General features: G+C 43.1%; 2 protein-coding genes and 1 long non-coding RNA gene across 4 annotated transcripts in view; all 3 read right to left on the bottom strand.

The window, feature by feature from the left end:
- Positions 1-2,093: 2,093 nt before the first annotated feature.
- LOC107575617 (NF-kappa-B inhibitor zeta-like) lies at positions 2,094-9,718 on the bottom strand. Its single transcript, XM_016261974.1, has 5 exons — positions 9,715-9,718; positions 9,179-9,342; positions 4,428-4,538; positions 4,190-4,357; positions 2,094-2,723 (listed from the first exon to the last, which is right to left on the bottom strand). The coding sequence occupies exons 1-5, from the start codon at positions 9,716-9,718 to the stop codon at positions 2,679-2,681; spliced, it is 492 nt and encodes a 163-aa protein (XP_016117460.1). The 3' UTR covers positions 2,094-2,678.
- LOC107575620 (uncharacterized) lies at positions 7,531-8,918 on the bottom strand. The gene is made up of 2 exons (XR_001607908.1): positions 8,676-8,918; positions 7,531-7,805 (listed from the first exon to the last, which is right to left on the bottom strand). It is a non-coding gene; the product is annotated as an uncharacterized lncRNA (long non-coding RNA).
- Positions 9,719-10,232: 514 nt separating the features above from the next.
- Positions 10,233-13,291, bottom strand: part of LOC107575618 (centrosomal protein of 97 kDa-like) — a 12,004-nt gene continuing 8,945 nt past the window's right edge. For both annotated transcript variants that reach the window (XM_016261975.1, XM_016261976.1), the window contains 2 exons: positions 10,569-11,145; positions 10,233-10,364 (listed from right to left, as the gene is read on the bottom strand). In XM_016261975.1, coding sequence (XP_016117461.1) covers positions 10,241-10,364; positions 10,569-11,145 — 701 coding nt within the window. In that variant the 3' untranslated portion in view covers positions 10,233-10,240. The remainder of the gene's footprint in view (positions 10,365-10,568; positions 11,146-13,291) is intronic.

Here is a 13,291-nt window from a genome sequence, read left to right as displayed (position 1 = left end):
TCTTTTGTCTCGATACAGAGATACATTTGCATAGATGGACAAACATAATCACCTGATCTTTTAAATGTGTCCAATAACATTTGCATTAAGCACACAGTTTGCGCTTGTCTATAGATTACATTTACATAATGCGCCTACAATAGAAATTAGATTTTTTTAGTGAAAGTAAAGGTCCCTGATTAATGAAATTGTTAATGAAATGAAATGATTGAGGAAAAAATTCTTGTATTGTTGTTCAGTTTAGTTTTATTACTTTCATACATTATATACTCCTGTATAGTATTTTGTTCTAACAGCACAAATAAACAAGCTTTACATGATTCTTTGGTTCTTTTGTAGTGCAGGTATGGTGAGGTGTACTAAAACCAGACATTTTCATGCCTGTCCTCCAAATGAACACAACCTAATAAGTTTATACATAAAGAAATTCATTCTTTCCTTCATCAACTCTACGCGAGACGCAAAGTTTGCTACTTCTTCTCACTGCTGTTTCCTGATAGTTTTTAGAGGACAATTACTTCGAGTCCTTTCAAAGAATAGTACAACAGCGGAGCCAGGCGAAAATATAATACATATATACAGAAACGCTGCAGTGATTACGATCATACTGCAGACTGACAGAAGCAAATCTGATCAACACCAGCCACGCGTGTGAGAGAGAGCGTGTGAGAGAGAGCGTGTGAGAGAGAGAGAGAGCGCGTGTGTGAGCGTGCGTGTGAGCGAGTGCGTGTGTGAGCGAGAGTGAGAGAGCGTGAGAGCGTGTGAGAGCGAGAGCGTGTGAGAGCGTGTGAGAGCGAGAGCGTGTGAGAGCGAGAGCGAGAGAGCGCGTGAGCGAGAGAGCGCGTGAGCGAGAGAGAGCGAGAGTGAGAGAGCGCGTGAGCGAGAGTGAGAGAGCGCGTGAGCGAGAGTGAGAGAGCGCGTGAGCGAGAGAGAGAGAGCGCGTGAGCGAGAGTGAGAGAGCGAGAGTGAGAGAGCGAGAGAGCGTGTGAGAGAGTGCGTGTGAGAGAGTGCGTGTGAGAGAGTGCGTGTGAGAGAGTGCGTGTGAGAGAGTGCGTGTGAGAGAGTGCGTGTGAGAGAGTGCGAGAGCGAGTGTGAGCGTGAGAGCGAGTGTGCGTGAGCGTGTGTGCGTGAGAGCGAGTGCGCGTGAGAGTGAGTGCGCGTGAGTGTGTGTGCATGTGAGCGCGAGTGTGTGCGTGTGAGCGCGAGTGTGTGCGTGTGAGCGCGAGTGAGTGTGTGTGTGTGGGAGTGAGTGAGCATGTGTGTGAGCGCGAGCGAGTGTGTGTGTGAGCGCGAGCGAGTGTGTGTGTGAGCGCGAGCGAGTGTGTGTGTGTGAGCGCGAGCGAGTGTGTGTGTGTGTGTGAGCGCGAGCGAGTGTGTTTGTGTGAGCGCGAGCGAGAGTGTGTTTGTGTGAGCGCGAGCGAGTGTGTGTGTGTGTGAGCGCGAGCGAGTGTGTGTGTGAGCGCGAGCGAGTGTGTGTGTGAGCGCGAGCGAGTGTGTGTGTGTGTGTGAGCGCGAGCGAGTGTGTTTGTGTGAGCGCGAGCGAGAGTGTGTTTGTGTGAGCGCGAGCGAGTGTGTGTGTGTGTGAGCGCGAGCGAGTGTGTGTGTGAGCGCGAGCGAGTGTGTGTGTGAGCGCGAGCGAGTGTGTGTGTGTGTGTGAGCGCGAGCGAGTGTGTTTGTGTGAGCGCGAGCGAGAGTGTGTTTGTGTGAGCGCGAGCGAGTGTGTGTGTGTGTGAGCGCGAGCGAGTGTGTGTGTGAGCGCGAGCGAGTGTGTGTGTGAGCGCGAGCGAGTGTGTGTGTGTGTGTGAGCGCGAGCGAGTGTGTTTGTGTGAGCGCGAGCGAGAGTGTGTTTGTGTGAGCGCGAGCGAGTGTGTGTGTGTGTGAGCGCGAGCGAGTGTGTGTGTGAGCGCGAGCGTGTGTGTGTGTGTGAGTGTGTGTGAGTGTGTGTGTGAGTGTGTGTGTGAGTGTGTGTGTGAGTGTGTGCAGGTGTGTGTGTGTGTGCGTGCGTGTGAGTGTGTGCAGGTGTGTGTGTGTGTGTGAGTGTGTGCAGGTGTGTGTGTGTGTGCAGGTGTGTGTGTGTGTGAGTGTGTAAGAAACACCTTTAAGCCTATTTTTATGTGGATTTTACTGTTGATTCTGAGAATAGCAGTCACAATCAAACTGAATAATCAGAGGACTTCTGGAGAATGGCACGACCTCATAAAAGTTAATTATCAATGAACGAAAGTCTCAAAATAACACGCCTGAAGTCAACAATCAGGACGTTCTGGTTCAACAGATTTAAAGTTACTGATCATCATCTCCTGTTTAACCTTCTGACAAAACACACAGCAGAGTAATAATAATATTAATACGAATATAGTTTGATTGTTTAGAGATTATATTGACAAACTTTTACACACCAGAGCCAAATGCAACGCTTCAGATCTGCTAACGAACAAGAGAAGATTCATATATATATATAAAAAAGTGAGTGCTCATAGAATAATCCCTCCTAGCTTCCTCATAGCACTGGATTCCTCTTCTGATGTCTGCAGGCTTCTCTGAAGCGTTGCTCTCACGTTCCTGTGCCGTCTACTACTCAGTAGTGAACAATAAGACTGTTTCATGGAAACAACCGACATCTGCCTGCGGCGGCAAATGAATGTGTACACAGACGGCTGCCTGACTGACAGCGATTCTCACCAGCGGGACTGCGCTCCTTTACCTTTCAGGATCCCACGCACCTGAGGAAAGAACAGAGAAACATGGGTCAGTGATTCAGTCCTCCACTGATCTGTGAGTGCTGCAGCTGAGGGAATCTCAAACACCACCGTCTGGTCTGACTGGTTAGCGACGGCGTCCAGATGAACCCGAACCCTGACGCTGGGAATCACACGATGATGAAAATACAGTCTAGTGCACTAATCTAACATATACATATTATTATAATCAGATCAGCGCTGTAATAGAGAGCTTTAGTAAAGTCTTTGTGCATCATTACGGGAAGAGCGTTCACATCACGAGCTGCGTTTACATGGACTCTAACAATGCGATCGTAATAGGACTAGAAGCACAATCTGAATAAAACCTCGTCAATCGGACTGAATTGGCCAGCTCTGATTCAGATTGGATTGTAAGGGGTGCTTTATTCCTTTTGTAATCCGAGCGAGAGGACATGCAAACACTTGATCGGATCGAAAAGTGGAAAATACTGCACATGTGCAGTGACCTAAAAACAGTGTAATGACGCGCGGAGAGAGCTGCTCTTTGGTGAATAAAGTGTCCTAAATGAGTTATTGAGTCATTCTAAAATTCTGCTTTCACTCAGCGTCTGTGACGTAAAGCAGCACAACGTCCCAGCAGTCCTTGTTTAAGACTCTCATCCACAGACGACAGGATTTGTGCGCGGGAAGGGCACTTTTACCGCTTTATAAAGTAAGAAGCAAGAGTGCGCATGTCAAAAGATTCAATCCGATCAGAAGCTTGTGACATATAAAATAAAGCAATAATCCCCATGAAGCCGTGGTTTACAGTGAATTTATAACAGCTAAGGGGCGTTGTTAGGTAAATTCACTGTAAACCACGGCTTCACGGGGGTTATTGCTTTTATAAAACGGTTATTCCATATACGTAGGTTTCACAAAATAAAACAGAGCAAATAAAGTGTAATGATATTAATAAACACAGTATTCTTCCACCAAACAATGTAGCTCCTCAGAAACAGTTGTGGTTGCTACAAAGTGGTTGCCGAGCAACACACAAACGTAAACAAAGGTGTGTGTTACTTTGTAGCGTCATTTACAACAGCTTCGAACGCGGCTCAGCCAATCAGAGCCAAGCACCGGAACTCTCCGCTTTATAAACTTTATTTAGTGTTCATGTAAACACTACGCTCAGATTCGTCAATCAGAATTAATTAATTCAGATGGAAGCACAAAGTGTCCATGTAAACGTAGCTATTTTGTGTCAATGTATTTAATATTGTAATATTATTATTATGTTGGGTATCTGTTGCATTAAGATGCATTTGGATGAGAAAATGAACTTGCTAGCAGAGCAATTCAGTTTCATATGCTCTTTTTCAAAGATATGGACGATGCAATGTTAATAATAACTAGCGGTGTTATCGTCTACAGTATGTTAGATTGGAGCGGCGGCCGAGTGAATGCATGAAGCTGAGTTTGAGACGCAGAAGCGCTGGTTCTCTGACCTGGTCTCCCAGGGGCCCGTGGGGCACCAGCTGGACCGGCTGCTCGTTCTCCAGGTTCCTGGCGCTGGGATCGGCTCCTCGTCTCAGCAGCAGTCGCACCGTGTCCAGCTGAGCTCGCCGGCCCTGCAGAGCACTGGCCATGTGCAGAGCCGTGTTCCCGCTGAATGCCTGCAGGTCACAGAGCACAGGTCAGAGGTCAGAGGTCACACCAGCGCTGGACACAGCACCGCACACTCACCTTGGCATTTATGAGCAAGAAGTAGTTGGACTGATCCAGAAAGAGGCGCAGCAGCTCGACGTTGGCCTCTTCGGCGGCCATATGCAGAACGGTGCGGCCACTCTTACAGTCCTGTTAGAAACACGGGAAACACGCGAGTCACCACACACACACACACACACACACACACAACGCACCTGGGCTGCATTCACAAAACAGCTGAACTCTTTCCACGCCAGCGCTTTTGAAAAAAGTTGCCAGCCACCGCCAGCGTTTTTGCTGATTTTCACTAAAATTTCATGGCCCCCAGAATATTTTGTTGTATGAATATCTGAACATGCAATGCATCAAAATAAAGATCAGACCCTCTACTTTTAAACAAAAAAATCAGTTTTATTCTAGCTTCAAGCATTGTTTTTATATCAACACTTGAATGTAGGTAGGTTTCATAAAAAAAAAAAGCAACATTGAGCAAAATTGAGAAAATTGCATTTTTATCAACTACTACGTCTGGATCATATTCAGTAATATTATCAAAGCAAAGCTGCATTAGATGGCTTCCATCAGCGCTCCCAAAGCTTGCACGGGCCTTTAACACTTTCTGGATCCACATTTCACTCGCTAACATTAGGCAGTTTTCATTTATATGCAGTTAGTGTTGATGATATCATTATTTTTCATATGCTTACATCTGAGATCGCTGGTTTCTGTGTCTTCCTGGTCTGTGTTTTTGATCGAGTGATTCTAGACTCATTCAGGAGATGCATAATAGCGCCCCCTAGCGTATATCAGCGAGAACACGGAAACACAGAAAATTCCATGTTTGGCGGGGAAAGAGTTATGGTTAAAAGTAGCTCATAACTCGCCGATTTAAGAGAAAATCTTAAAAATAATGGGTGTGTCAGTCCTAAATGTAGGACTCCTAAATTTTTGCTCTAACAGTATTTCACAAAGTGTTCTAGCACTAAAACTAGCTTCTAAAGCCTCGTACACACTGGGACGATTATCGCGCGAGCTTATCGCCGACGTTTTTCGACGCATCTTTTGTGTTCATACCAAAGCGATTTTCGCTGGCGATGAGCCGAGTGAACGTGCAAATTCACTCCCTGATATTAGATGGCACTTAATGAAAAACAGAAATACCCTGGCACACATCGAATCCTATTTGATCTGCAATTCCTCTCCATAACAACTCCCTCTTATTGAGATTTTTGTAGTCGCTATCGCGTTTGTCATAAAGCCCTTTGTTTTCAGACACCAATGAGACCAGCAGCTCTACATTCATCTTGCCTCGATGCATCTTCTTGGTCTACTTACTTCCTCTTCATCGTTAGGTATCAATGTGTGCTCGGCAAGACCGTTTTGTGCTTGAGCGCCACCAAGTCGTGTTTAACTGTAACTTCAGCAGCTCCAGGCACGTGAACAAAAGCGCCAATCTCATTGCGGCGCGTCAAACCAAAAAAACCTGAGGCATTTAAAAAAAAATTACCCACCACACACACACACACACACACACACACACACACACACACAACGCACCTGGGCTGCATTCACAAAACAGCTGAACTCTTTCCACGCCAGCGCTTTTGAAAAAAGTTGCCAGCCACCGCCAGCGTTTTTGCTGATTTTCACTAAAATTTCATGGCCCCCAGAATATTTTGTTGTATGAATATCTGAACATGCAATGCATCAAAATAAAGATCAGACCCTCTACTTTTAAACAAAAAAATCAGTTTTATTCTAGCTTCAAGCATTGTTTTTATATCAACACTTGAATGTAGGTAGGTTTCATAAAAAAAAAAAGCAACATTGAGCAAAATTGAGAAAATTGCATTTTTATCAACTACTACGTCTGGATCATATTCAGTAATATTATCAAAGCAAAGCTGCATTAGATGGCTTCCATCAGCGCTCCCAAAGCTTGCACGGGCCTTTAACACTTTCTGGATCCACATTTCACTCGCTAACATTAGGCAGTTTTCATTTATATGCAGTTAGTGTTGATGATATCATTATTTTTCATATGCTTACATCTGAGATCGCTGGTTTCTGTGTCTTCCTGGTCTGTGTTTTTGATCGAGTGATTCTAGACTCATTCAGGAGATGCATAATAGCGCCCCCTAGCGTATATCAGCGAGAACACGGAAACACAGAAAATTCCATGTTTGGCGGGGAAAGAGTTATGGTTAAAAGTAGCTCATAACTCGCCGATTTAAGAGAAAATCTTAAAAATAATGGGTGTGTCAGTCCTAAATGTAGGACTCCTAAATTTTTGCTCTAACAGTATTTCACAAAGTGTTCTAGCACTAAAACTAGCTTCTAAAGCCTCGTACACACTGGGACGATTATCGCGCGAGCTTATCGCCGACGTTTTTCGACGCATCTTTTGTGTTCATACCAAAGCGATTTTCGCTGGCGATGAGCCGAGTGAACGTGCAAATTCACTCCCTGATATTAGATGGCACTTAATGAAAAACAGAAATACCCTGGCACACATCGAATCCTATTTGATCTGCAATTCCTCTCCATAACAACTCCCTCTTATTGAGATTTTTGTAGTCGCTATCGCGTTTGTCATAAAGCCCTTTGTGTTCAGACACCAATGAGACCAGCAGCTCTACATTCATCTTGCCTCGATGCATCTTCTTGGTCTACTTACTTCCTCTTCATCGTTAGGTATCAATGTGTGCTCGGCAAGACCGTTTTGTGCTTGAGCGCCACCAAGTCGTGTTTAACTGTAACTTCAGCAGCTCCAGGCACGTGAACAAAAGCGCCAATCTCATTGCGGCGCGTCAAACCAAAAAAACCTGAGGCATTTAAAAAAAAATTACGCTTTTACGCCTCGCGTTTTGCACGTCGGTGTGCACACTCACATTTACGCCCTTTGTTTAGTCACGAGGCGTTAATCGTCGGCGATAATCACGCGCGATATTTGTCCCGGTGTGAACAAGCCTTAAATCTGTGAAACGTTAGGAGCAGTGAAGAGAACTAAGGAATTCCAGAAATTCTAATGTTTCCACTACAAATACCATTACAAACCATCAACTTTTAACCATTAAAACATAAAAAAAATGGTTTTCTGTAGCGTGTTTTGGGACATATTCCATTAGGATTTAGTGGTTTTAACAAGCCACCAACAGAAGGTGACCAGTTACCAGTAGAGACCCACAGGGTCCATTACAGTCTCCATTAAAACCAATACAAGTCCCATTATAACCAGTATAACCAGTAAAACCTTGGCCTCCAGCGAGGCGCCCATCAGCAGCAGAGTGCTGACACACTCAGAGAGCAGCTTCTTCTTCTGCAGCAGAGCCGGACTCTGAGCGGACGGAGGGCCACGGCTCAGCTCCTGCAGCAGGGCATTGTGGGACAGCACCGCCACATGGAGAGGCGTGAGTCCTGCAAACACACAACACTCGCCATGCTTTACTGCGCTCCAACATCAGCTGTGTGAGAATGCATTACATGAAGTAACAGGACAGTAGGGCTGTCAAATAAAAATTTGAAATTTAGAATATTTGTAGAATTTAAAATAAAAAAACACATTTAAATGCAAAAACGTAGCATTTGAATGTTAGGTGTGCGTCAGGCTGCCTTATTATCAGCGGCACACGAGATGCGATGATGATGTAAGTGTCGATGTATTTAATGCTTTTGTTATCCTTTAGGCTACAGACGGAGAAGATCTTGTTTACGGCAAAACTGAAGCCGTTCACACAGAACGCTTATTTATCGCATTCTCTAGAGGGACATCTATCACTGCTGAGAGACGCATGCTTAGAAAACCATGTAAAATTAATATTAAGTATAATAATTAAGTTCAACTTTTAAAAAACATGTCTCAAACTTTATGGCGGTTTTTCCCCATCCCACAGCTTCTCATGTTTTTAAATGAAAAAAGTACTCTTTTGTTATTTGTTTTTTGGTCTTTTGTATTAAACTTTGCATACATGCATGATGCTGTTTTGTTTCTAATTGTTTAAGCAACCTAATTAATTATACTTGGTTTATAAACATTATGCATTTTTTTTTCTAAGATAGTCATGTTATTTTATTGCTTTGGAGAGACGTGCATTAGTAATATTTTGCTCGATGCGCTCTCTTGTGGCCTCAGGAGAGAAGCCAAAAGCGTTTATCCATCAAACTGAAATTATGCCTTTTAAATTTGTATATAATTCATATATTGATAATATTTAAGTACAAAATGCAGTTTTTTAGCCATTCTGACAGCCCTAGAGCACAGATGAGCCGTTTCTCAAAGACACTGACCGTCATAGTTGACCACCTCCACGTTCACCGGCTGACCGCTCGTCTGCAAGCATCTCTGGATGGCCTGAGGAGAAACCGTGAGTTTGCTATTCACACCATTCACAAGAAAACTCTAGAAAACAGATCTCAACACGTACTGCCCCATGGCATTCTGGGAGAAGCCGATGGTTGCGTGCCACGACCCGTCGACAGTTAATGTCTGACAGAAATCTTATCAAAAGAGCTGTGTAGTGCGGCCAGGAGAGGGAATTTCTGCCCGTGTTGCGTGACTCTTTTTTGAGTTTCCACTACAAATACCATTACAAACCATCAACTTTTAACCATTAAAACATAAAAAAAATGGTTTTCTGTAGCGTGTTTTGGGACATATTCCATTAGGATTTAGTGGTTTTAACAAGCCACCAACAGAAGGTGACCAGTTACCAGTAGAGACCCACAGGGTCCATTACAGTCTCCATTAAAACCAATACAAGTCCCATTATAACCAGTATAACCAGTAAAACCTTGGCCTCCAGCGAGGCGCCCATCAGCAGCAGAGTGCTGACACACTCAGAGAGCAGCTTCTTCTTCTGCAGCAGAGCCGGACTCTGAGCGGACGGAGGGCCACGGCTCAGCTCCTGCAGCAGGGCATTGTGGGACAGCACCGCCACATGGAGAGGCGTGAGTCCTGCAAACACACAACACTCGCCATGCTTTACTGCGCTCCAACATCAGCTGTGTGAGAATGCATTACATGAAGTAACAGGACAGTAGGGCTGTCAAATAAAAATTTGAAATTTAGAATATTTGTAGAATTTAAAATAAAAAAACACATTTAAATGCAAAAACGTAGCATTTGAATGTTAGGTGTGCGTCAGGCTGCCTTATTATCAGCGGCACACGAGATGCGATGATGATGTAAGTGTCGATGTATTTAATGCTTTTGTTATCCTTTAGGCTACAGACGGAGAAGATCTTGTTTACGGCAAAACTGAAGCCGTTCACACAGAACGCTTATTTATCGCATTCTCTAGAGGGACATCTATCACTGCTGAGAGACGCATGCTTAGAAAACCATGTAAAATTAATATTAAGTATAATAATTAAGTTCAACTTTTAAAAAACATGTCTCAAACTTTATGGCGGTTTTTCCCCATCCCACAGCTTCTCATGTTTTTAAATGAAAAAAGTACTCTTTTGTTATTTGTTTTTTGGTCTTTTGTATTAAACTTTGCATACATGCATGATGCTGTTTTGTTTCTAATTGTTTAAGCAACCTAATTAATTATACTTGGTTTATAAACATTATGCATTTTTTTTTCTAAGATAGTCATGTTATTTTATTGCTTTGGAGAGGTGTACAGTGCTAACACAAGTTACTCCCATAATCTGCCAAAGCTTCATTGGGGCGTGGTTTGGAGCGCCAGAATACAGCAAACAAACACTACTTTATAGTTGATCAGAAAGATGAAATAAAAATGACATCAAGGCTTTTCTGGAGACGGTCAAAGATACATTCTCAGAAAAGAAGCCGCGCCGTGTTTTGATTTGGGAACATGCAGCGCTCATGTTCACACACAGTGTATTCATAGCAGGACACAGCAGTATTCATCATTCCTCATCTTCACACCGACCTGCTTCCACAGGAACTTCACAGCTTCTTCTTGAACACGTCTCTGCAGTCGCTCTTCTTCTTGCTGCTTGCGCAACCTGCAAAACATATGAGTTACTGCGAAACACTTTACACGGTTTCAGCTTACAGTATTGTTGAAGTTGATTTTACGTTTGAACTAATCGGTTAACAGCTGGAATAAAACAGTGATTCACAAATAAACCAGAATGATTCAGATAAAGCTGCATCCCTTTCCAGCTCATAACCTGATGCACAAACATGTAAACAGTGAAGAGCTTGACCTCTCCAGCTCCGCGGTCAGGTGGACGATGTGATCCTGCATCCTTCGCAAGCGGATCTCAGCAAGCACTTCTTTGGCCTGTGGGTGGCAAAGCCGCGTCCAGTGACCCCTCCACCACGACTGGATCCTGACAGCTGCTTCGCTCGGTTCACACTGCAGCGCAGGAGCTTTCTGCGTCCCAGTCCGGTCTGAGTCCTCCGCAGAACTGTTCTGTAGCACAGCATCACCGCTTCTGTCAGTCCGCTCCGCATGATCCGATCCGTGCGTCAGAGAGCTGAGGACGGCTCCGCCCACGGACTCCTCCTCCGATGGGCGGAGCTGCATTGATGTGGGAGGAGCCAGAGAATCATCAAACTCCTCCTCCCCGCTGTCAGGAGCTGAAGCTGGATGAACAGCAGGGTTAAAGGGCAAGAAAGCAGACTCGGAGGACAGCAGACTGCCATGAAGCTTCTCCTCATCGGTCTGCACATCCTCCAGAATCATCCCGTCTTTAGCGGCGGGTGGCAGACGAACCGCAGCGATCACGGCTGAAGACACAGAGCTCATCCACGCGTTTACCTGAACTCCTGGATCCACATCTACAATCATAATGAAGAACGAATCACTACAGGACAAAATGACAAAAAAACACTGAAGGGCAGATTCACTAAAGATGAATTAGTGCCTGATTCAATGAAAGAACTACCTAGATTCTACAACAACACAAGTTCATTAACATCTTTGTATTTCTCGCATTGATTACTGCAATGCTTTGCTGGCCAGGGTTTCAGAAGCTTCCCTAAATAGGTTAGAGTTGGCTCAGAATTCAGCTCAATGCGGTCTGGAAACAGGACAAGGGATCACATCACTCCTGTCTTGAAGTCTTTACACTGGCTTCGTCAGACTCCGTGTAAAATATAAGGTATTTTTCATAGTTTGTTTTTATTTGCTGTTTTATCTTTGTCTGTATTTTCACTTTTCACGTTTTACAATCAACTGCTCTCTTCTGTAATGTACAGTATATACTGCATTTAAGAGTTTTATATGTATGACTTCATACCTCCACACAATAACTCATGTATGGAACTATGAGCTAACAGTACAATCTATGCGAGTTTTTATTCGAAACATGTATTTATTTGGTATTTAATATTGCGATGGATTCACATTTCCTACAGTTACAATGGATTTCCTGCAATGAATGATAGACTATAACACACAGAAATGTATTCCCATACACTCTTTTTATTTCTTCATTATTAATCCTAATTTTAGCTTTGTTATTACTTTGTTTACTGATTATTATGAACTTTTAGTTATATTTATTTAAAGTCAATTATCATCATACTACTTTTTTGTTTTAAGACTATCAATTCGATTTCCACTGTATACAGAATCTGTTCCAAATTTTTTCCCTAACTATATAAATTTGTGTCATCAACAAACAGAACAATTTGTAATGCTGGAGACACTTTACAAATATAATGTATATAAAGTACCAACAATTAGGGGCCTAGCACCGAACCTTGTGGAACATCACAAGTGACTTTAATTAAATCTGATGTATTATTATTTATTTGTACAAATTTACATCTATCATCAAAGTAACTTCTTAACCAAGAGAAGGCTTTTCCTCTTATACCACATCTCTCCAGTTTCCACATTAATAAACAATCAATAGTGTCTGAAGTTTATTCACCTCCACATTGTATTCAGTATAATCCACTGGGGTGAATATATCTTCTACCAGCTCCATCACTGCCATTCACCTGCACACGTTGCGTTTCCAGATGAAGGTTATAATAAACCCAAACTCCCAGCAACATGCAGAGATGGAGTTTGAGACGCTCCACATGTGTAAATGATAAGAGTTTGTGTGGAGCAGCGTTTACTGTGAACGGAGCCGCTCTGATACACACGCACGTAACCTACACGCATGTAAATAATTAAAGCACATATTAAACTTGCATTGCATACATTTATTTAATTGACTCGTAGCGTTTGTGAATTCACAATAGCATTATGCTTTATTATGATTATCATGCAGCCTTGGGAAACAGTCTAATAATGCATTTCGTGGATTCTCGTCCGTGAACTGTGCCACTACCGTATTTATTAGATTACTCGACACGGGCAAAATTAAATCGTTTAAAAATGTTTTTATTGAATACTCGAATAGAATCGAGGAATCATTGCAGCCCTAAAATTATCAAGCCTGCGTACAAATAATTTCTCAAAACTTTTTGAGAACTGGGATAACAGAGAAATTGGTCAATAATAGGAAAAAGATGTCCATCTACACTTTTAACAACAGAAATCAGGCAATGACTCAAACCTGACACTAAAAATAGCACTGATGCCAATTTGCACCGAAAGGAATAATTTAATCTCATTTAACTCAAATATTCTTGTTTGATATATCCTTCCTCTCAAACATGGGCGATGGCGATGTCTTTAAAATGATTGCTGTAATGATTGTTTAAAAAAAGTGCACTCTTTTATATACAGCATGGGGAACATTAATTCACCTCCGGGGTTTATAAGCCAGGCATTTTTATCTTGAATGAAGCAGCATCTATAATGAGCATTACACGTTCACATTTGCCAAACTGTCACTGTAAAGGGTCAGAGGTGGCATTTAAGTGTCTTTACACAGACTGGTTAATACTGCTCATAGGTGGCATAAATGCATTTACCCAGCACTGTGATACCGTAAAGAGCATGTGTAAAGATGCCTCTAGAGAG

Source organism: Sinocyclocheilus grahami, unplaced genomic scaffold (assembly GCF_001515645.1).
Source record: "Sinocyclocheilus grahami isolate Dianchi unplaced genomic scaffold, SAMN03320097.WGS_v1.1 scaffold2759.1, whole genome shotgun sequence".
Taxonomy (NCBI): domain Eukaryota; kingdom Metazoa; phylum Chordata; class Actinopteri; order Cypriniformes; family Cyprinidae; genus Sinocyclocheilus; species Sinocyclocheilus grahami.
The sequence above is the reverse complement of the archived record's forward strand: the minus strand, read 5'-3'. Positions and strand labels throughout refer to the sequence as shown.